The sequence below is a fragment of the Suillus discolor genome (assembly GCF_016758755.1).
Source record: "Suillus discolor strain FC423 chromosome Unknown F5147scaffold_6, whole genome shotgun sequence".
In the NCBI taxonomy this organism is placed as follows: Eukaryota; Fungi; Basidiomycota; class Agaricomycetes; order Boletales; family Suillaceae; genus Suillus; species Suillus discolor.
Window position 1 is genome coordinate 1,019,142 of NW_024541253.1, and position 19,238 is coordinate 1,038,379.

Below are 19,238 nucleotides of genomic sequence, written 5' to 3' on the forward strand. Positions count from 1 at the left end.
CAATGGCCTTCCCACAATTGGTCAATCAAATTCCGTACAACCTCCGCCTACTAGTACCATATACCATAATCTAATTGCATTAATCCGTGTCCCAAATGTACAGATATCTATTGGCGCGATCGCCATCTCTCATAACCGCCACAGGCAAACAATCTACTTGAGAACTCCCAGCGGATCGTGTTGCTGCACTTCACTTCGGATCTTCGGACTTTGATCGCTTGTGACAGCCGCAGGCGGCATCCCACCCGCATCAGGCGTGCGTTGGAAGGGATTATTAGATGATAGGCGAAGGGGTGTCCGCTGCATCGTAATCGGCTTAACGGGGAACACTCCAGTCGATGACTGAACGCGATTATGAGTCGAGGATGCCATAGGAATCGCCTTTGAGGCCATCGAAGAAGAGTGTAATGGAGCAGATGTCGTTGACCGAAGAAACACAGAAGTCCCGGACGTGTTGGGAAAATTTCGAACTTCCCGCTGCAACGGTGGCAGTGGGTGCTCGTTTGTAGGGCTCGTGGTTGAACGTTGTCTTCTTGGTTGGGAGACAGACGCTTCCCTAGACTCCTGCTTGCTCTGACCTTCCAAACGCTTATTGTATTCTACCACCCCCCACAGACGGCGTTCATCAATCTCCTTGACCTCCCCACCTAAGATGTCCCTCACATAAGCCAGTGACTCGAGAGCTTCCTTATGCTGCACCGAAACTCTCGCAGCACCCTCATCCTTGGCTTCCGATGATTCCTTGGACTGTAAAACGCTCAGTATCCAAGTAATCGATTCACCAAGGCGTTTATTCTGCGCTCTCAGTTCTCGTTCCGTATCCACGCGGCTGTCGTTCTCCGAAACATGCCTTTCATCTGTCACCTGCTCGTCGAGCAAGGGATATGCCGCATACGGCGCCGATACTGTAGATGGCGTGCGAACCAAAGATGCGGCCAATTCGGGGAGGTTGCGCTATCATGCCACAAATCAGGAGGAGGACACTCTCAATATTGTTTAGGCTTACCCTTAGTTCAGACACCGCATTCATTACAGTCTTGTTGATCCCAAGGCTCTCCCCGCGATCCATGAGACCCCGAGCAATCAATTCTGGGAGCCCTATCTGGAACGAAGGCGATTGACGCATATGCTCTCCTTGCGCAGAGGAAGTTCCATGAAAATCTGATGAGGAAATCGGAGGACGTGCCCTCCGCCTCGTTTGGACGGGTGGATCAGGTACTTCCAGGGGAATATTTAGAAGGTTGCGGTTTTCAGTCATCACAACCGCGCCCGCGGAGGGTGTACGGGACATTTCCAGCGACGATGCTTGACGAAGTAGTAGGATTGCGTGATGCGGGGCTCCATCTTCCGCCTGAGAAGGAGGGTATCGCAACAGGTATGTTAGTTGCATGCTATAGTCCGATGCGATCACTACAGACCATTACTGTCTAAATACAACTCAAGAGGATATTGAGAACTCACATTTGGTTCGTATCCGTATAAGCATAGCCACGCATATCCACTGAGCGAGCTCAGAAATTGGGATTGGGTTCGCGAACAGCCCGTCCCATAATATCATCGCATCATCCATAGAAAGTTCACGAGTGAACAACAGGCGAAGCCATCGTCTGACAATGTGATCGATCAGATTAGCCTGAGAGGGTCCAGGAGACATGAAAGCACACACAAGCCATAGATTTGTGGCTCGATGCCCGAGCTCTGCAACACGCCGTGAAGAATGGGATCGACGGATTTCAAAAGATTATTTTGAATGTGGTTGCAGGCCAGGTTAATAGGTGACATATACGGCTTGAAGTTGACTTGACCACGGGCAGAGGACGTTTCAACAGATGACGGTTCGCGCCACTCGTACCACTTGGAGATATCGTTCATGATCGCGCAAAAAAGTGCCCATGAATCAGCCGCAATCCATGTCCGCGAGCAGACCTCCCGAAAGACAGATTCGTCCGACGATGATGTATCGTCATCGGCAGTGGAGTCATAATCTACAGCCAAAGATATTTATTCTTCAGCTTTGAAAACAGTCATATGAGCGGACCAAGCAGACGAGACATAGACTGCGGACACATGGAAGATACGAGAGCGGTTGGATCACATACCTACAACATAGTACACGGGTGCAAGTAGCTCATGCATGCCTTGCCGGTATTCAATATCGGGATGCATGACAGCGTATAGGAACAAAATATTAGTGAGTTGCTGCTGTACATCACCGTCGCGAAAGTAGCCTATATCAGGGAAACTGCAGAAAAGAAGATGTACCACAAACTGTAAATCTTTGAGAACGGAACTCACGTCCGCTCAACATCTTGCTGGATAGTCTTCCGGAGGTCTACAGCTGCAAACCATTCCCTCCAAGGGTTCTTCAATGCACACCATTAAGACAATGATTGAGTACATGCACAAGCGTTTGCGTACCTCATCATGTAAGCTAAGAGGGTTGTTCATCTCCAAGTCCGTCGGCGACTTGACGTTCCTCCTTGGAATGGTAAGGCCTGGCACGACAAAAGTCTCATCATAAGATCCATCTGGAGCACGCATCTTCTCCAGCAGTAGCTCGGAGTACTGCTTTCTGTAGGCGCGTAAAGCCTCCAGCGGTGGTACTGCTATTTCGTGAGGTGGAGGTTCCAGTGGCACGTTTTTCAAGAGAAACAGCTAGTAATGGGAGTAGGTGTGAGCACGTAGTCTGATTCACTGTGTTCCCCTTGCCTTCCATGCTAGACTTCTCCCTGGTACACCGATACCGCCATCTGAAGACTGGAGAAGGCGGCCTGCTGCGATCGCATCTCTTAGCTTGGAGAGACTCGACCCGTGATGAAAGAGCTGGTCGTAGACATTCCTGGAGACTAGTTTTGTGCTGATTTTTCCTGATAACTTTCGATATAACAAACCTTGTCATGTGTTGAGGGGGCCTTGTCCTTGAGGGCATTTGTGCCATAGTCGACGCTCGCTGTTCCAGATGCAGAAGCCTGTTTTACGCACGCAAGAGTAAAGATGACATACTGAGATAGCACACATTAATACTTCATCTATACTAGTACTTATCTGATCAGCTCAAGGACAACGTTTGCATTACAAATGAAGAGATGGAAGAGAAATTCATTCTAGGAAATGCGATAATGTAACATACACTCGATTGTAGTAAGGACATTATTGGTTCATGACACACTCGTACCGTGCTATGCGATGAAAATATGACGTAAAATGCGCAACAAAAACACTAGGCAAACAAGACAACAAGCGGCTGCTTTAGTCGACCTCCTCCACAGAAGGACCGTCCTCGCCCGCGCCAGGGAAACCACCTGGTGCACCGCCAGGAGCACCGGGGAAACCACCAGGAGCACCACCTGCAGCGCCGTAGAGCTTCTGCATGATAGGGTTGGCGATGCTCTCCAGCTCCTTTTGCTTGCCCTCATACTCCTCCTTTGATGCTTCCTGTGATGCATCTAGCCACGAGATGGTCTCGTTCACAGAGCTCTCGAGCTTCGACTTGTCGGCGGGGTCGAACTTGTCAGCAAGCTTCTCGTCAGTGATGGAATTGCGCAGGTTGTATGCATATGATTCTAGGCCGTTCTTGGCCTGAATGCGAGCAGCCGCGGCCTCATCTTCAGCTGTAAGATAGCAAAGTCAATTTATGGATGCAAGTAACGTAGAAGAGCAGAAACTTACCTTTGTATTTCTCAGCTTCGTTGACCATGCGCTCGATCTCCTCTGCAGACAAGCGACCCTTGTCGTTGGTAATTGTGATGCGATTTGACTTGCCGGTAGTTTTGTCAGATGCGGAGACGTTCAGGATACCATTGGCGTCAATGTCGAAGGTGACCTCGACCTGAGGAACACCACGAGGTGCCGGGGGAATGCCAGATAGCTCGAACTTGCCAAGCAAGTTGTTGTCCTTCGTCCGCGCACGCTCACCCTCGTACACCTGGATCAAGACACCAGGTTGGTTGTCCGAGTATGTCGAGAATGTCTCAGACTTCTTGGTGGGGACGGTGGTGTTGCGCTTGATAAGGGCAGTCATGACACCACCGGCAGTCTCAATACCGAGCGATAGAGGAGCGACATCGAGAAGCAGGAGGTCCTGAGTCTTCTCAGAGGTGTCGCCGGAAAGAATGGCAGCCTGGACGGCAGCACCGTAAGCAACGGCCTCATCAGGGTTGATGCTCTTGTTGGGCTCCTTGCCATTGAAGAAGTCAGACACGAGCTTAACGATACGGGGAATACGCGTGGAACCGCCAACAAGGACGATTTCATGGACGTTCGCCTTGTCGATCTTAGAGTCCCGGAGGACCTTCTCGACAGGCTCGAGCGTGCTGCGGAACAGGTCCGCGCACAACTCCTCGAAACGGGCACGAGTAAGGGAAGTATAGAAGTCGATACCCTCAAAGAGGGAATCAATTTCAATGGAAGTCTGAGTGGCCGATGACAGAGTCCGCTTGGCACGCTCACAGGAAGTCCGTAGACGACGGAGCGCACGAGGGTTGGAAGAGAGATCTATTACGTTGTTAGCCTAGAAAATAACAGATATAAAATTGACTCACCCTTCTTGTGCTTGCGCTTGAACTCTTGTGCGAAGTGGTTGACGAGTCGGTTGTCAAAATCCTCACCACCCAAGTGAGTGTCACCAGCAGTGGCCTTCACCTCGAATATACCCTCCTCGATGGTCAAGAGCGACACATCAAAGGTTCCTCCTCCAAGATCGAAGATGAGGACGTTGCGCTCACCGATGACCTTTTTGTCGAGACCGTATGCGATGGCAGCAGCAGTGGGCTCGTTGATGATACGAAGAACGTTCATTCCAGAGATAGTACCAGCATCTTTTGTAGCCTGTCTCTGGGAGTCGTTAAAGTAGGCAGGGACGGTGACGACAGCGTCGTTGATATTATAGCCCAAGTAGGACTCAGCGGTCTCCTTCATCTTAAGAAGAACCATCGACGAGATTTCCTCGGGAGAAAACTCCTTCTGCTCTCCCTTGTACTCCACTCGGATGTAAGGCTTACCACCCTTGCTGAAAACAGCGAAGGGGAAGTGCTTGATGTCGGACTGGACCTCAGCATCGTCGAATTTACGACCGATAAGACGCTTGGCGTCGAAAACGCTACGCAGACGGGTTAGCACGAGAAAGCAAAAGACCAAGGGTCGAAACTTACGTATTGTGGGGGTTCATAGCGACCTGGTTCTTGGCAGCATCACCAATCAACCGTTCGCTGTCCGAAAAGGAGACATAAGAGGGGGTAGTACGGTTACCCTGGTCGTTGGCGATGATCTCAACACGATCATTTTGCCAAACACCGACACAACTAGACAATTTCATGAGCATTGACGATGGAAGCCCTAGACCAAACTTACGAGTAGGTTGTGCCCAAGTCGATACCAATAGCTTTGGATGGCGACATTTTAAGAGATTAGGATTCTTGTGGGGATTAAGGACGTGTTTAAAGGAAGTTTATGCTCTCCGAGCTCACCTATATAGGACTGAGGAAAAAGATAACAGTGAAGAAAGATCGAACGCGAATTGACATCTTTTATACGAAAGATATTCTTCGTCATTCCAGGACGTTCCTTCATCATTCTAGAGGGTTCTTTCCTGACGTAGATCGATTACATAACCACAATATGACATACTCCCTTAACCAGGGTCACTGCCCTAACCGTTAACCCTTGAGAACAATGACATTGGCTATGTTGTTGGTCACGATAATGTCCAAAATACTTCTCTAGAGGATATGTATCGTACGGTAGTGGTAAAAAGAAATTTCAGAAGCATATAACGAAATGCTGTAAACGCTCCAGGCTTGCTCATCAGAACATAAAATGACACGCTGTGTACCAAGTAGAATAGCCCTGATGAGTCGGTCGAGAAGTATAACACAGGCAGAAATGAGGTAGCGCAGAATTGAATTGGAAATGTCGTCAGTCATGTGGGTCTGAAGCTCATATAGTATCTTGTCAATTCGCAGTCATGATTATACGAAAAAGAATACCGGTCGTGCGGTTATGCCCCATTTGTATGATGCCCCCCGATTCCAAGAGTATCATCCAAGCTCCGATGAGCTTGTAGGTCGCGAATTACAGTCGGATCCACTGAACACGAGGTATAAGCTTAAACTGCGGATTGATAATATGAAAAGGCACGCACCGGGAAGAACGCTCTTTCGTCGTACATGAGGACTCTGAGAAACAGGTGAATGATCACCTCCGACTTGGGGAAACTCACGCTGAAACCATGTGGTAAACAGGTGCACCAAGATTGTTGATGGTCGAGACGCCACTCACATCCAACCCAGGGTCAGCCATGGGCACTCGTTCGATACCCGATTCGTCCAAGTCACCCGGAATATCACCATCAAGCGACACTGCATTCAGCTCCATCGATAAGTCCAGAATGTCCGAATCATCATTAGGAGATGGAGGCGGTGGGGGTAAACGTTCGACCTCTTGAAATCCTGGAGGCAACTTCCCGCCAGCATTCTGTATTGCCTTCTCGCGGACTTTCTGCCATTGCTCATATCGTTCAACAGCATGTTGTTGTTCCCTGTCGTCTTGGGTTCATATTAAAACGAGGTAGAATATCAGTGAACTTACTCAATCTTCCGTTGCCTGTAGTGTTGCATCGTGTCGTCAAACAACTCTGGGTTGATCTCCATAAACAACTTTAGTGCATTATACACCATCCCATGAATAGTCCTAACGAGAGGTGAGTAGCCGTCCATTGATAGAAACAGTTGACGCACCGGTTCCAGTGGCTCTTGGAATTTGTATACAACGCGGGAAAGACGATTGGGAGGAGAACAGCTAGATTATCGCTCATGAGATTGACTACGTATTCGTTGTTCCAGTATAGCAAGGCTCGCTCAGCGACCTGGAAGTGTTGGCTGTTGATACATCGGGCAAGTTGCTGGAATAGCGGAACCTGGATCTTCTGGAACTCCAAGGGATCGGTGACATCAAGTACTTCTTCGACTTCATTCAGAAACATGACCTCTTTTGGGGAGTTGACCTTGGGCCAGTATTTGAGCAGTCCGAGCATAACCTCCTCCGCCAGGGCTGGATCCTTCTCTAAGAACTGCACGACACAGTATGCAAGTTGGGGGTGATAAAGCGAAAGACTCTTGACTTTATGTAGGGGAAGGAGCACGCGGGTTAAGAATGTCTTGTGCTCGTCCTTTAGAGGTAGGGCAAAGCCGTTGATGATTGAGCCCAATATTTCAAGGAGCTCTGCGATCCCATTATGTCTCTCCGATTCGTAAATGAAATGATAAAAGACGTTGTTTATCGACCGACGGATAAAGGCCCGAAGGTTGAGGAATTTACCGTAAATGCGGTGTAGGGTAGTCTTGAGAAAGTCGCGTTCGCGAGGGTCTTCAGAGTCAAAGAGTTCGAGGAGATTTAGCACGAAAGGCTGGTCAATGTATCGTTTGGCAAGATTGGTGTTGAAATCTGGGCTCTCGACGAAGCGAAGAAAAAATTCGTACACAATCTGGAGATGAGGCCAGGCGAGTTCCAAGACAGGCTCATCTTCTTCGGGGTCAAAAGCATCACCGGTTGGGTTGACAGGCGGGGGTATTGATCGGAAGAGGTTGACAGCAAACTAATTTGAGAAGTGAGTGGAATATGAATGTTGGGTAATTTGAGACTAACCATGTTGACGACCTCGGGGTATATATTTTCAGTGATAACATTCCTTTGAGTTGTGATATACTCGAGCATTTCGTGTAAGGTCTGTGCCTTGATTTGTTTACCTTTAAGCTCTGCACTCGCGTCATTGAAGTCAAATAAGACACGGCACTGATTGAGCTTCTTGATAAATAAGAGAGAACGCTCGTTAATGGGAATATCTGGATAAAGTGGATAATTAGTGACGCGACACGGGTCTTAACGGAACTAGTAAATACCTGAGAAAGGGGGCAATTTTTCGATGTCAACCTTTTCAGTGACAACGAAGCGACTGCTACGCTGTTTGCGTGGAGGTTTTCCGACGATAGGGATTGTATCGCGCGGACCAGAACGTAGACGGTTGAGTGTGTTTGCGCGCGGAGGAGTGGAAGTGCCATCTAGACCAATTGTGCTACGTTCTGGAGAACTATATGGACCTGAGCGGGGTGCTAGTTCAGATGATGGGTCTGAGCTAACGACAACAATTGGAGGAATGGGGGATGGGTTCCCTGTAGAAGGGTACCTGCGATCTGGTGGAGAAGGAGTGATTGAAGTAGCAGAAGCTGGACGGCCTGAGGAAGAGGAACCTTGTGAAGTGAGAGAGTGATTACTAGAGTTGTTAACTGATGCGCCTGGCAAACCACTTGAAACAGGTTGAGGAAGTGGCTTTGCTGTGTTTGGTGGTGGAGGTGGAGGAGCTACTTGTGAAGTAGATGTAGATTTTTGATCTTTAGACTTTGATGAGGAAGAATCTTGAGAATTCTTCCTGTTAAGCTGTGGATGATATTAGATATATTGGACAGTGATGAATGGATGAACTAACGAAAGATTTCTTGAGCCCCTTCATAGCAGTCGCTACTTGTTGGTTGCTGTTGCTGTTGGGATCGATGAAGGGTGTGACTCAACATCACATTTCGGTCACAAGTCACAACTTGTCGTCCAGTCCACAGACTCTGAAACAACAGTACTGAGGTGGTGTTCCTTTTCTGGAAGTAACCACAACTTGTCTTCTTCCTCCATGGCTGGTACGTTTCGATTGCCCTTTCATTGATACAAGCTGATTCTCGGTGTTTAGCCATTTACGCCGTATATACCTCTCCTACTCACCCGCCCATACCAAATCATCTTCCTACTCTCATAGTAACTCCTCATGGCGAGTTTCAATCAGTTTCATCCAATGGGTCATTAATTAATAAACAACAGGTCAACCGTCTAACATTCTCTACTCTTACCTTCACACAAACTTTGTAAGTCATATAACGTGCTTATCTTGAATGCCTTCTTTAATATCTCGTCATTAGAATTCCGAGAACTACCTTTTGACACCCTCTCCCCAAGGTGACCTCTGTGTCGCAAAGCTTTTTCCCCCACGCCAGAATCCTGGTAAATCTACTGCATCCGACCCTGGTCATTCAAACTCTTCCGCTGCCCGCTACGTCAGATGCGAAGCTTCCCGTAATCTAAAGTGGACGATTACCAACACAGGTGTCATATCACCCATCTACAAGCTCTCCTTGCCGTCCCCAGACTCTCCCGATTTACCCCTCTTTCAAATATCAAAACCAAATCCTAATGCTGCTTTCTGGAGCATGTTCTACTTCGCTTATGCAGGTCATAATATTCCCCCAAAGCGCATCGAATTCGGAAAGATACAGAAGAACCCCCCAGGTCCAAACGGTGGCGGAACTAGAATTAGCATCACTGGAAAATCACCCGAAGAAAAAGCAGTCTGGCAGACCTTGGGAGAGGGGAATGAGGACTGTGTCGAATGGGTCGTTCTCTGCGCAGTATTGAACCTTCTCGAGTATGTCATTCACCATCTTATCATGTATCTATCCCACGCTTACCTGAAACAGCGATGAAATCATCAAGGCCGCCGAGAAGAATCCACCTCCGCCTGCCACACCTGGTCCCATGCCAAACAGTCCGCCTGGCCCTGCCGGTCGACCGGCGCCTGTTGCGCTTCACGACCCAGCTCCATCGTCCGCACCTCCTCAAAATCAACCACGCCCTGGTCCATCCCAGCAGCATCCACCCCGTGGTCCACCACCTCCTCATTCCCAGGGAGGGCCAGGACCTACCCCGGGTGGTCGTCCCCCACAAGGGTTCCCCCCTCCAAGAGGATTTCCACCTGGACAAGGACCCCCTCCAGGATTCATGCCCCCTCCTGGGTCCATACCACCTCCGGGGTCCATGCCGCCTCCAGGGTCCATCCCCCCTGGTCCTGCTCAAGGCGGTTATCAAGGATTCCCTCCTGGACGTCACCCCCAACCTCAGCAGCACCGCATGCCGGGTCCCCCTAGTGGCCCTCCACCCGCTATGCTCCCTGGCCGTGCTCCGCCCCCACAACAACCATACCCACAACAAATACCCCCTGCTCAACAACAGCAGCCAATGCCAAGACGTTTCTGATACTCGTATATACCTGGACAGTTCATCATGAGACAGTCTTCTTTACCCCCTTACCCTCTCCTTGTCTTTTTTGGTACCCGATGCCTCCATAGGTGTTATGAATTCACTGACTCTGGATTTTTCTTTCTTTCGTCTTTTAGTGATCGATCTAGTCTGACCTTCTTGGCAATATTGTCATTCTCCTTCGAATCTCTCCAGTTTAGGTGTAAGATACCATGTATGGCGTTTTTATTGTCTTTCCATATTTTGCGGGATATAAATGTGGTTCCAATAAAATAATGCCAGATGCCCTCGTTCCTACGCGAAATCAGAAATCCCAGCGTCTCTGTGATGTCTATCTAATTCTTGATGAGCTTCTGAAGGGCGTCCATCGAATATGCTGAGTAAAAACACCGGTCAGCCTTATCACATGTGCTATTTTCATCAGATACGAACATTTAGGCCGCTCGAGAGGAAGTCCTAGTGCTATATTCATCACATCATCAGAACCCTCATATTATAAGAAACCATCAATACTGACCTCGTGCCCACACCAATTGGGTCAGAGCTCCCAAAGCTAGATTGTGGCACATGAGCAAAATGAGAAAGTTAGCGGGCGGTTGCTTACCTCTGGAAACACCGAAGATAACGGTATAGTACTTGAACTCAGTCAGACCATAATGGTACAACACGCAGCCTTTCATAACGATCCTCAGGACCCAGGATTATGTCATGCGTGGAAGGACTTGCCTGAAGTTGCATCAACATTCGGGTAAGGATTTTTCGTCTTCAGAATAATGTCAGCAGAATTACACCATTTGCAAACGAGCGCACACACCTTTCCATGCTCTTTGAGAACGTCAGGGGCAATCTCGGCCGTCTACGCGGATAGATAAGTGTTATGTGAAACATGACAGAAATAGCAATTCTGACCTGTTGCACGAGCTGAATTATGGGACTTGCTTGCAACTCTGGGCGAGTCTTGCAGAATTCTTGAAGAGCAATGAATCGAGGATCAGGGTTACGCAGGACTCCGTGCCCGTATCTAGACATCAGGTCAGGGTATGCCCGTCAGACATAGCACACAAGAGACACACCCGGGAACGACTTGACCACTCTTCAACGTCTTCCAGAGGTAGTCCTTGATGTTCTCATGAGTTATGTTGTCACCAATCTCTTTCTGCATGGCCATCTGCCATCTCAGTACTTCCTGGTTCGCTAGACTGAAGGTGTATGATGACGTTTAAACTACACGTGCAATGACTGGAAGCGTACCCATGAAGAGGTCCAGCAAGTGCAAAGAGAGCGGCGGAGTAGGAGATATACGGGTCAGAGAGTGTTGATCCGACGAGGTCTGATCGTTGTCATCAAGAACGGATACAGTATTGACGTTGAGGAGTACTCACGAGCAGTGTGAGCTGAAGCATTACCACCTTCATGGTCACCGTGCAACGCGATGTACAAACGGAGATATTCCGTCAAGTGCTCGTTTTGACCAAACCCGAGCATGTTGGAGTAGTTACCTGTACGCACGCTAAACATGTCTTTGCAAATGATACCAGCCAGATACTAACCAACAAGATCCAGGCTCTTATCGACAGATTCTAAAGATCTCTCAGGGTGGTAAACATTGCGATAAATACGGGCCGCCAGAGCAGGGAGTTTCGCAATGAGATTCAAACAGTCTTCAAGAGTATATGTCCAATACTCCGGCTTCTTGATTCCACGCTCATAGGCTGCCTGAAACTCAGAGTCATGGTTCAAAGCTGCAACACCCATGCCCAACTGAGTCATGGGGTGTAGGGTCTTTGGTAGGCTAATAAATTGAATAAACAGACGGTAGACACAGTAGTAGGGACATACGAGTCTATAAGCTGCGTGACGAAATGCGGAAGTTCTCCCTTCACTGCAAGCTCGGCGGACAGTTGACGGCTTTGCTCCGGAGTAGGAACTTTTCCGGTCAGAAGAAGCCAGAGCATGCTCTCAGCTGTCATCTCCTTGCCGCCGGGTGCTGGTGGGAGAACCTTTTGACAATCTGGGATAGTCAATCCGTGAAAACGGATGCCCTAGATAATGCTTTAGCGTCGGGCCACCTGCAGTTCGGCAATTGTCACGAACCTCGTTCGGGTCCAGGACTGAAGCTTCCCAGAGCATGGCTTTGAGACCACGCATTCCACCCAGGATGTTCTCTACCTATGCGACACTTCAATCAGCTCCACGGCTGTGGAATGAAATACTGACCTTGACTTCCCCCACTACAGCTTGACTGTGTTCGGCTTTCTATTACAGGATGGGCACTAATGTCGAACTAATGTTTGAAAGAAACGTGACTGACCAGTTTCTTGAGTTGCTCTTGCTTCGCCGGGATCACTTCTTGAAGTGTTTCTTTGAGAGACTTGAAAGCTTTTCTGAGCAAAGATACCACCGAAATAAGGCGGTGATATTAAGTACCTTGGTGGAAGCCAGACGCCTAAAACCATTGGTAGAGATATTTCTCGCGACGGACTTTGCAAAAAAAGAAGAACGACCAATCATAGTGAAAGTAGTGAGTTGGCTGGAAGTAAAAAGCGGAGGATGTGTCTTATAAGTACTCGGACCAAGCGCAAGTACATAAGACTCCGGCTCCCATGCATGTGAAGTTCGGTATTCAAGAAACCCGAGAACAAGTTTGCCAGATTTAGAAGCTCCGCCGGCAAATTGATACAAATATGGCCAAAGCTTCCGTGAGTGAGTTGGCAACAGCAGCTTAATTTCAATCTGCAAGTCCACGTCTCCAGCTGCCATCATGGCTTCAGTCCTGGTTCCCGTCCTATACGTCGGAATAGTCATTTCAAGTTTACTACTCTTCAGCCATTTCTACAGAAAACGCAGTGCAGGTAAGAACCGCGAGCAGTTTCATGATCGTGCATACTGACGTGTGACGTGTAACAGGCAAACTGTACGAACCCTACTTTTCTTCGCATCCAGAACGCGATGTCTACATTTCCTTGCTACAGAAGACCGACCCTCCAGCTCATGAAGCCCTTCTCAAAGCCGCTCTTGTTCGCCGTGCAATGACAGACGTCTCTCGTGTTGTTAGACTCCGCGAAGACAAGCCTGCTCTACAAAATCTTCTGCAGAAAGGGTCAATCGGCGATGACCTCTGGAACAGTCTTCTGCAAGCAGAGAAAGAGCTGGAAGCAGAAATCATGGAGGTCGTCGCAGAAGCTAATACCTTCGTCGAGGGATGGGGAAGCATAATATTCCAGTCAGCTGGTGAGATGATCGCGAATGAGAAAATGCGCACGCTCTATGAAGAGACTCCAGCATCTAGAGGGATCAAAGGTGTTTTACTTCACGAGTGATATCCGAGAATTTTCTGAACTTCCCTTCAGAACAAAAATATGGAAAAGTAGGAGCCAAGATCGACCTCCCTCTACCTCAGCCAGTCCTCATGCCCGGACCACCGCCACCTGGCCACCCTGCTCATGCTGCTGCGCTTGCAGCTGCTGCAGCAGGGGGTGCTCCAGGTTCCGCTCCTGGAACTCCTGTTAAGCCTCCGAATAGTCTTATCCCACCCCGCGCCAGTAGTACAAAGGCGGAGAGTGTGGCGTCAAGCGATGGCGAGAGCCACGATACCCCATCTACTTCAAAATCTGTAAGTACCACTTCCAAATCACTCTCGACCAACTCAAGCCACGTTACCCACAGTCCAAGAAGAGGGGCAAGAAACGGAAGTAAACCCCAGATGTTCGTACATACCTTGTCCATTTCATGCAATTCACACGTGTCTTGCTCAAACGCGATTGTTGATACTGCATAAATTGAGACAAAAGTACAATGTGCTTAAGATAAAAGACGACGCGCGGAACACAATCCGAGTCCAAACCGTATACATCACTTCACATCAGCCTCTGATGACGATAGCCTTCTCGCCTGCTGTTCTTGCCTTGCCCGACTTGTCTATGTGATCCAGTCCAAGGACATCTTCGGGAGCGAATTTGTGTTCGTATATGGTGTCCTCTGTGCCGTTGTCAGAAAATAGCAATCTTTCACGATAAAGTTAAGCGCTTACCATCCTCGATATATGACGGCTGCTTGAAGGTAGCCACTTGGATTAGGGCAAACCGGTACTTGGCAAAGTCCTTGTCCGATGCACCTATTCGTGCCTGCAGACGCTTCTTTGTGTCCGCAAATTTTTCACCCTTGAACCACTCGTCAAAATAAAGCCATGGTCAAACGACAAAGATACTCACAGATTTTACGACAAATCGGAAAGGTACGCCATGCGTTCGTGCAACTTCCCTATTGAAGTGGAAGACACTGATGGTCTTGCTAGTTTCGTCCGCTTCAAGTTCGTCTCGAGGTATTTCCTGTTTCACGTTGAAATCGCTGATAGAAAGACACAACCAACAGTAGCATGCATACCTCCGCATAAAGTTCAACAGGTTCAGGGATGTTTCCAATCATTTCAGAGCCCGTAAACTCCTTCTGGAACTTCCCATCTTTCGACACCTCGAAGACACGAATCTTACCAGTCCCTCCAGGGCTCAGCGTCACTTGCTTCGCTAGGTGATCAGCAAGATCATGAACCGAGCTCGTCTTCGGCAACAGGAACGGGTATGAAGCCTCTTCTCTATTATGGATCCCCGTCCACATAATCTTGAGGCTTCGCTTTGTCTCCAGCTCCACAATGCTTACATCCAGCTTCTCATAGAGAATGACAGTCGTCGTTGGATTGATATAACTCGGTACCATGATTTCCTGTATGCTCTGGTTGAGAGATCGCTTAAGGACTGATTTAGGTGATCCGTTCGTTGCGTGAGTCGTTGTGAATCGAAGCTTGATCGGATCATGTCTCAAGAACTCGCCAGCCTTCGTCGACATCTGGGCAAGTCGTCAGCTACTCAAGCCACTAACACGTAGGGAAAAAGACCAACCATGTCGTAGTTGTGCTTCTTGCTGAGGATTAAACTGAACTCTGGGTGATCGTGGTCTGGGTCCTCGAATTTCGGTCGGAAGATGATCATGACACGGTTCTGGAGGAAGTCGTAAAATTGTATCGGGTTGGAGTACATACCCTGGGCATCGAGGTCGTGGATCCTAAACAAGACTTGAACATAGATTGTTGAGAGTAAGGATTGAATACTCACTCTTTCTCGGAGTGGTCGACCTGGAAACAAATGACATCTCCATCCTGGATCTCACTCTGAGCAAATGTAAGCTTCTGCTTCATCAGCTCGATCATGCCAGGCTTTATTTCCTACAACCAGTCAAGAGTAAGATCCAAGCCCGAACGGCAATTCTGTGAGCGCACCTCAAACAACCTTAGAGGAGTGCCAGGTGCCCACCGCATCCGCTCATTGATCAAAGGGTGCAGATCCTGGACTTTACTATTCCTCGACATATACACCTTACCAATACCGAACAGACTCTGCTTCGCCATGTCGAAGTGCTTGAGGAAAATCATGATGGACCCCGCTGGTGGCTCGGGCTGCGACAACCTGTCAATGAACTTCTTGCAGCACAGAACAGCGACATACCTTGCTTGGATCGGGTATTATATCAAGATACAAGCGGAGATCATTCTGCCTTGCTGCCATATTATTGCGAATCACCTCGACAGCTACAGCGAGCATTAGAGATCAATAACTGTGAAAGGACAAGAACCTACTCAGCGTCGGTTCATTCTCAGGAATATGAGTATCAGGGCGAACAGTCTTGTTTTGACGGTTGACCAGAACCCAGAGGCGTATTTTGTTCTCCGGGAGGTTGAAGTGGCTCGCTACACGTGACTTGAAGGTACTGTAGGTTTCTTGCTTCAAAACACGGAAGCTCGGTAGCTCCGAAGGCGGCCAGTTCTTTTCATCAAAGGTAGCAAGATCAAAACCTTCGTGATGAGCGAATGTATCATCAGTGATGACCTTAACTGACGTGAGCAGGAGGACAAGTAAACGACGAGACCATCACAAACCTTGGCCGTGAGGAAAAGATGCTGCTCCTCGCGTTCACGCTTCTTAGCTTCGATCTGTAGTCTCTCGTCCTCAAGTCGACGCTCTTTAATTATAGTCAGCAACACGTGTTATTACGTTACAAAGTGACTCACTGAGATGTGCCGGGGTGTCCTCGTCCTTCCAAGTCGAAAGGATTTCCTCAGTGGCTGATTCGCGGATGTAGACCAACATATACGCATTGGTGAACCTCTTCATGGCTCGTACTTGATTGCGTTGGAGTGGAGGAGTGATGCCATTCAGAGGTTCACCACCGTAGTTTTCCTCTAATACCTCGCGATCAGTGACTGGGGTGACCTTATCATCATCAAATTTCAGCCATCTCGTCTCCCGATCGGGTTTGATGAGTGCAAAGTAATGTCCGCCATATCGATCCCCTGAATGTACCAACACGCCATGCAACTTATAGTTCCATGACTGTGAACGATCGGCATCCTCATCCAGGAATTCCGCGAGGTCGATTTCAAATGGGAATTCATGGCGATCGTTGATCTACAGGAGATTAATCAATGATAACCACAGTTTTACTTGTGCCACGAACCTTTGCCATCGCGTCACGCTGGATATCATATTCGAAACGCTTCAGTTGCAGATGGAGCACAGGAGGGAATGATTGGAAGAGAATTCCCTTCTTCGCGTCTTGGAGACCAAACCCTTCAGCTTGATACTTATTCTCACCCTCCATCATCTCAACAGCGACGTAATCCTTGAATGACTCGTACAGGTTCTTCATTCCCTTGACGTTGAGAGAGATGTCTGGATCAGATAATGCGTTAGATAGTGCCAGATAGGAGAAAATCGAGATTACCATTGAAGTCCTCAAATACAGATGATTCAAATTCGACGTTCACACATTTGATGTAACTCTTCATCTTTCCGACGAAGAGCTTGGAGATTGCACCTTCGGCTTTCGTACCCTAGACGGGATGAGACACTGCAGAGCATATGATCCGAATTCTGATACCTTCATCTTGGTCTCTAACTTGTCTTGGAGTACGCGGTTAAATTCTTGGACGTCATGTTGTTGATCAGAGTCAAACGACTTCCACCCAAACGATTTCGTCAATTCCGTGGTTCCTGAGGAATTACGTTTTGGAAAGGATCATGGGTTAAATTAACTTGATACGTACCAACAGGTTGATCTGATGTCTGAAGATGGTAAAACACCCGTTGCAAGGCGAGGGGTACGCTTTCGGTAGGGTGTTCGTCTTCTGTTGGTATTTGGTACACAGCCTAAAAGCCACGTTAGCTGAATAATAGATGTCAACGCCACACTCACCTTTCGGAAGTAACGCGTGCAGAAAAGAGATTGGAGAAGGGAATTCATGTAACACGTCGCGCCTTGGTTCTTCAAGCCAACGTAGCCAGTCTCCTTCTTGGAGTCATAGCTGAACGGAATAAATAAGAAGGGCTGAGGATCGGCAGGATGAATACGCACTTGACAAAATTGTGCCACAAGACGCCCGTAGGATCCTCGAGTACACGAACATAGACAGTAACATCGGCCGACTCATCCTCGATAGTTGGACGGGAATGGCCTTCTTGAATATTGAAGAGTTTGCGCAGCTCACTGAAGCGGGTGAAACCCCAGTCGCATTCCTCGGCGATAAAGCGATGGTGGGCATCTATGGAATAGTTATATTTTTGAGCAGGTGAAATGAAATGATAGAACTCACGGCTGACTGTGAATATGGTAGGGTCGTGGGGATTGGAAATGACGAGTGCGAACTGGGCACATGCATGCCAACCCTCTGGGGACTTCTTTGGATCAGCGTAATCAAGATAGACGGAAACGGTGTCATTAGGGGGTGCATTAGAATTTCCGAAGGGAAATAATAGTATGCGCCTGTTAAGAAATGTGAGGGTGAGGGGAAGAGAGCCCTCTAATGAACTGACCATTTGTGACCGCCGCATTCAAAGTCAGGACTTGTGAGCCTCTTTTCTAATTTCTTCCAGTTGTTTATCCGCCAAGTGTAAACCTGAAAATCTTTGACATCATGCCCTAGGTCTGGCATGTGTTTTGATGCAAAAGCTTGGTCTATAATGTTGATGAGATATGAAGAGGTGAGTTGATATAGAGAAAAGAGAGCTTACGATCGCGAACGGAGATGACTTCATCAATGATCTCCATGGAAGGACCACCGTTTACTTTTAATTCCTCAATAAGATCCATGGTATCACTCTTGTTTGGCTGAAATGTGAGTCTGGGGTTTGTAGGTTAGGTATGATGAGACATACGATGCAAGTCTGCAAATGAGCAGCAGTTCAGAGGATGAGATGACTGAATCGTATTGAAATATAAGCTGATGTTACCGCGAAGAGAGGATAATCCGTGACAATGATACTCCAAAGTGACACTAGCGAGTGAAGTGACGAAGGTCGGTGGGAATCGGTCATAGAGAATCGCTCTCGTAAGCAACCCCCGGATATAAAAATTCGACCCCTCCAAGTTCAAACTTGTTCCTTTTTTTTCATCAACGATGTCGGCGTACTACAACATTTGCAACGACTCTCTCTCGATTAATCATTCTGAGTGATCTCACACGATCCTTAAATTGTCTCGACAGGGTTGACCTCAGTGTCACCACCAGCCTTTCCGCTGTTTCACTGTCGGTAATGAGTCAAAATCGTGTAAAAGCAGGTCGGACGGACTTTTGGACTGTTGCCAGTCTCGTTTTGTGACTGGGAGCTATCATCCGAAACTCTCTGACGATGCCAGGATCATTATGTATCGACGGTGTTCATCATCGTCGCTCTTGGTCAATGGCGGACATCACCATGCATTGTATATTATTATAATATTTATTTACTAGAATGAAATCTTATCGGCCTAGCCCTTGACCCATGCAAGGCTATGCTTATCATACCCGCGGAATCGAAGAGTACTTACCATGCATGCTCGACGCCGCATTTTGATGAGCATCAAGTCAGAATGAACTGACTATGGTAACAGTTTGGTTCCCACCAATCGTCGTTACAAGCGCTCAAGCATCCTCAAGAACGTAAGTAAGTAACTAAAACTACTAAGCAAATATTAAAAGGAAGTTTCATACTACCGGATGCCTCATGTCGACGGGTCGGCACCTGTCAGTTCTCTCTTTCTTATTCTTCTACTCGTTCCATTTCCAAGAACTGGATCCTGGCTTTTTACTGAATGGCCACTCGAAGGCGAGAAGACCGTCTTCATGACGATCGTCACAA

At 48.1% G+C, this 19,238-nt stretch overlaps 7 protein-coding genes across 7 annotated transcripts; 2 read left to right on the plus strand and 5 right to left on the minus strand.

Annotated features, from left to right (window-relative positions):
• Positions 1-10: 10 nt before the first annotated feature.
• Positions 11-2,997, minus strand: F5147DRAFT_674091 (rab-GTPase-TBC domain-containing protein). The gene is made up of 9 exons (XM_041435810.1): positions 2,892-2,997; positions 2,710-2,839; positions 2,419-2,655; positions 2,296-2,363; positions 2,100-2,242; positions 1,667-1,985; positions 1,462-1,607; positions 1,007-1,410; positions 11-954 (listed from the first exon to the last, which is right to left on the minus strand). The coding sequence occupies exons 1-9, from the start codon at positions 2,936-2,938 to the stop codon at positions 154-156; spliced, it is 2,295 nt and encodes a 764-aa protein (XP_041297822.1). The 5' UTR covers positions 2,939-2,997; the 3' UTR covers positions 11-153.
• A 12-nt stretch (positions 2,998-3,009) lies between these two features.
• On the minus strand, positions 3,010-5,396 carry F5147DRAFT_815490 (heat shock protein HSS1; the record flags this gene model as incomplete). The annotated part of the gene is made up of 5 exons (XM_041443535.1): positions 3,010-3,611; positions 3,670-4,494; positions 4,542-5,098; positions 5,151-5,300; positions 5,350-5,396. 5 exons carry the CDS (start codon positions 5,394-5,396, stop codon positions 3,250-3,252), a joined length of 1,941 nt encoding a protein of 646 aa, XP_041297823.1. The 3' UTR covers positions 3,010-3,249.
• Positions 5,397-5,609: 213 nt separating this feature from the next.
• On the minus strand, positions 5,610-8,543 carry F5147DRAFT_674120 (phosphatase 2A regulatory B subunit-domain-containing protein). The gene is made up of 8 exons (XM_041435811.1): positions 8,480-8,543; positions 7,896-8,430; positions 7,642-7,838; positions 6,735-7,591; positions 6,586-6,687; positions 6,277-6,535; positions 6,140-6,218; positions 5,610-6,084 (listed from the first exon to the last, which is right to left on the minus strand). Exons 1-8 carry the CDS (start codon positions 8,501-8,503, stop codon positions 5,996-5,998), a joined length of 2,142 nt encoding a protein of 713 aa, XP_041297824.1. The 5' UTR covers positions 8,504-8,543; the 3' UTR covers positions 5,610-5,995.
• Positions 8,544-8,608: 65 nt separating this feature from the next.
• Positions 8,609-10,266, plus strand: F5147DRAFT_674125 (uncharacterized protein). Its single transcript, XM_041435812.1, has 5 exons — positions 8,609-8,681; positions 8,732-8,809; positions 8,860-8,903; positions 8,958-9,460; positions 9,513-10,266. The coding sequence occupies exons 1-5, from the start codon at positions 8,675-8,677 to the stop codon at positions 10,066-10,068; spliced, it is 1,188 nt and encodes a 395-aa protein (XP_041297825.1). The 5' UTR covers positions 8,609-8,674; the 3' UTR covers positions 10,069-10,266.
• On the minus strand, positions 10,267-12,681 carry F5147DRAFT_674127 (citrate synthase-like protein). The gene is made up of 16 exons (XM_041435813.1): positions 12,499-12,681; positions 12,383-12,442; positions 12,289-12,327; positions 12,166-12,240; positions 11,911-12,113; positions 11,622-11,863; positions 11,454-11,570; positions 11,323-11,401; positions 11,145-11,270; positions 10,981-11,092; positions 10,886-10,927; positions 10,798-10,834; positions 10,676-10,744; positions 10,589-10,624; positions 10,504-10,533; positions 10,267-10,447 (listed from the first exon to the last, which is right to left on the minus strand). The coding sequence occupies exons 1-16, from the start codon at positions 12,580-12,582 to the stop codon at positions 10,407-10,409; spliced, it is 1,392 nt and encodes a 463-aa protein (XP_041297826.1). The 5' UTR covers positions 12,583-12,681; the 3' UTR covers positions 10,267-10,406.
• A 120-nt stretch (positions 12,682-12,801) lies between these two features.
• Positions 12,802-13,831, plus strand: F5147DRAFT_674137 (Pre protein translocase subunit Sec66-domain-containing protein). Its single transcript, XM_041435814.1, has 4 exons — positions 12,802-12,923; positions 12,979-13,371; positions 13,422-13,684; positions 13,738-13,831. The coding sequence occupies exons 1-4, from the start codon at positions 12,833-12,835 to the stop codon at positions 13,765-13,767; spliced, it is 777 nt and encodes a 258-aa protein (XP_041297827.1). The 5' UTR covers positions 12,802-12,832; the 3' UTR covers positions 13,768-13,831.
• Positions 13,832-18,407, minus strand: F5147DRAFT_674141 (uncharacterized protein). The gene is made up of 21 exons (XM_041435815.1): positions 18,276-18,407; positions 18,132-18,219; positions 17,934-18,075; positions 17,714-17,883; positions 17,476-17,662; positions 17,317-17,425; positions 17,168-17,270; positions 17,002-17,114; positions 16,846-16,954; positions 16,579-16,793; positions 16,133-16,529; positions 16,001-16,083; positions 15,701-15,950; positions 15,570-15,652; positions 15,344-15,520; positions 15,180-15,289; positions 14,967-15,129; positions 14,455-14,913; positions 14,283-14,399; positions 14,102-14,231; positions 13,832-14,049 (listed from the first exon to the last, which is right to left on the minus strand). The coding sequence occupies exons 2-21, from the start codon at positions 18,208-18,210 to the stop codon at positions 13,934-13,936; spliced, it is 3,312 nt and encodes a 1,103-aa protein (XP_041297828.1). The 5' UTR covers positions 18,211-18,219; positions 18,276-18,407; the 3' UTR covers positions 13,832-13,933.
• Between the last annotated feature and the right edge of the window lie 831 nt (positions 18,408-19,238).

What these genes read in the sequence shown, in the direction of transcription:
- F5147DRAFT_674091 (XM_041435810.1), bottom strand. Translation starts at nt 2,938, where the DNA reads ATGGCACAAATGCCCTCAAGGACAAGGCCCCCTCAACACATGACAAG. An exon ending in CAGCAAGATGTTGAGCGGAC is followed by an intron (nt 2,243 to 2,295) that starts GTGAGTTCCGTT and finishes TCTTTTCTGCAG; the next exon opens with TTTCCCTGATATAGGCTACT. An exon ending in ACCCGTGTACTATGTTGTAG is followed by an intron (nt 1,986 to 2,099) that starts GTATGTGATCCA and finishes CTTTGGCTGTAG; the next exon opens with ATTATGACTCCACTGCCGAT.
- F5147DRAFT_674120 (XM_041435811.1), bottom strand. Translation starts at nt 8,503, where the DNA reads ATGAAGGGGCTCAAGAAATCTTTC. An exon ending in TCCAAGAGCCACTGGAACCG is followed by an intron (nt 6,688 to 6,734) that starts GTGCGTCAACTG and finishes ACCTCTCGTTAG; the next exon opens with GACTATTCATGGGATGGTGT. An exon ending in TGGCTGACCCTGGGTTGGAT is followed by an intron (nt 6,219 to 6,276) that starts GTGAGTGGCGTC and finishes ACATGGTTTCAG; the next exon opens with CGTGAGTTTCCCCAAGTCGG.
- F5147DRAFT_674125 (XM_041435812.1), top strand. An exon ending in TCTCATAGTAACTCCTCATG is followed by an intron (nt 8,810 to 8,859) that starts GCGAGTTTCAAT and finishes AATAAACAACAG; the next exon opens with GTCAACCGTCTAACATTCTC. An exon ending in CTTACCTTCACACAAACTTT is followed by an intron (nt 8,904 to 8,957) that starts GTAAGTCATATA and finishes TCTCGTCATTAG; the next exon opens with AATTCCGAGAACTACCTTTT.
- F5147DRAFT_674127 (XM_041435813.1), bottom strand. Translation starts at nt 12,582, where the DNA reads ATGATTGGTCGTTCTTCTTTTTTTGCAAAGTCCGTCGCGAGAAATATC. An exon ending in CTGTAGTGGGGGAAGTCAAG is followed by an intron (nt 12,241 to 12,288) that starts GTCAGTATTTCA and finishes AGTGTCGCATAG; the next exon opens with GTAGAGAACATCCTGGGTGG. An exon ending in TTCTCAAAGAGCATGGAAAG is followed by an intron (nt 10,835 to 10,885) that starts GTGTGTGCGCTC and finishes ATTATTCTGAAG; the next exon opens with ACGAAAAATCCTTACCCGAA.
- F5147DRAFT_674137 (XM_041435814.1), top strand. Translation starts at nt 12,833, where the DNA reads ATGGCTTCAGTCCTGGTTCCCGTCCTATACGTCGGAATAGTCATTTCA. An exon ending in AGCATCTAGAGGGATCAAAG is followed by an intron (nt 13,372 to 13,421) that starts GTGTTTTACTTC and finishes ACTTCCCTTCAG; the next exon opens with AACAAAAATATGGAAAAGTA. An exon ending in CCCCATCTACTTCAAAATCT is followed by an intron (nt 13,685 to 13,737) that starts GTAAGTACCACT and finishes CGTTACCCACAG; the next exon opens with TCCAAGAAGAGGGGCAAGAA.
- F5147DRAFT_674141 (XM_041435815.1), bottom strand. Translation starts at nt 18,210, where the DNA reads ATGGATCTTATTGAGGAATTAAAAGTAAACGGTGGTCCTTCCATGGAG. An exon ending in GGACACCCCGGCACATCTCA is followed by an intron (nt 16,084 to 16,132) that starts GTGAGTCACTTT and finishes CTATAATTAAAG; the next exon opens with AGCGTCGACTTGAGGACGAG. An exon ending in GCCGTCATATATCGAGGATG is followed by an intron (nt 14,050 to 14,101) that starts GTAAGCGCTTAA and finishes ACAACGGCACAG; the next exon opens with AGGACACCATATACGAACAC.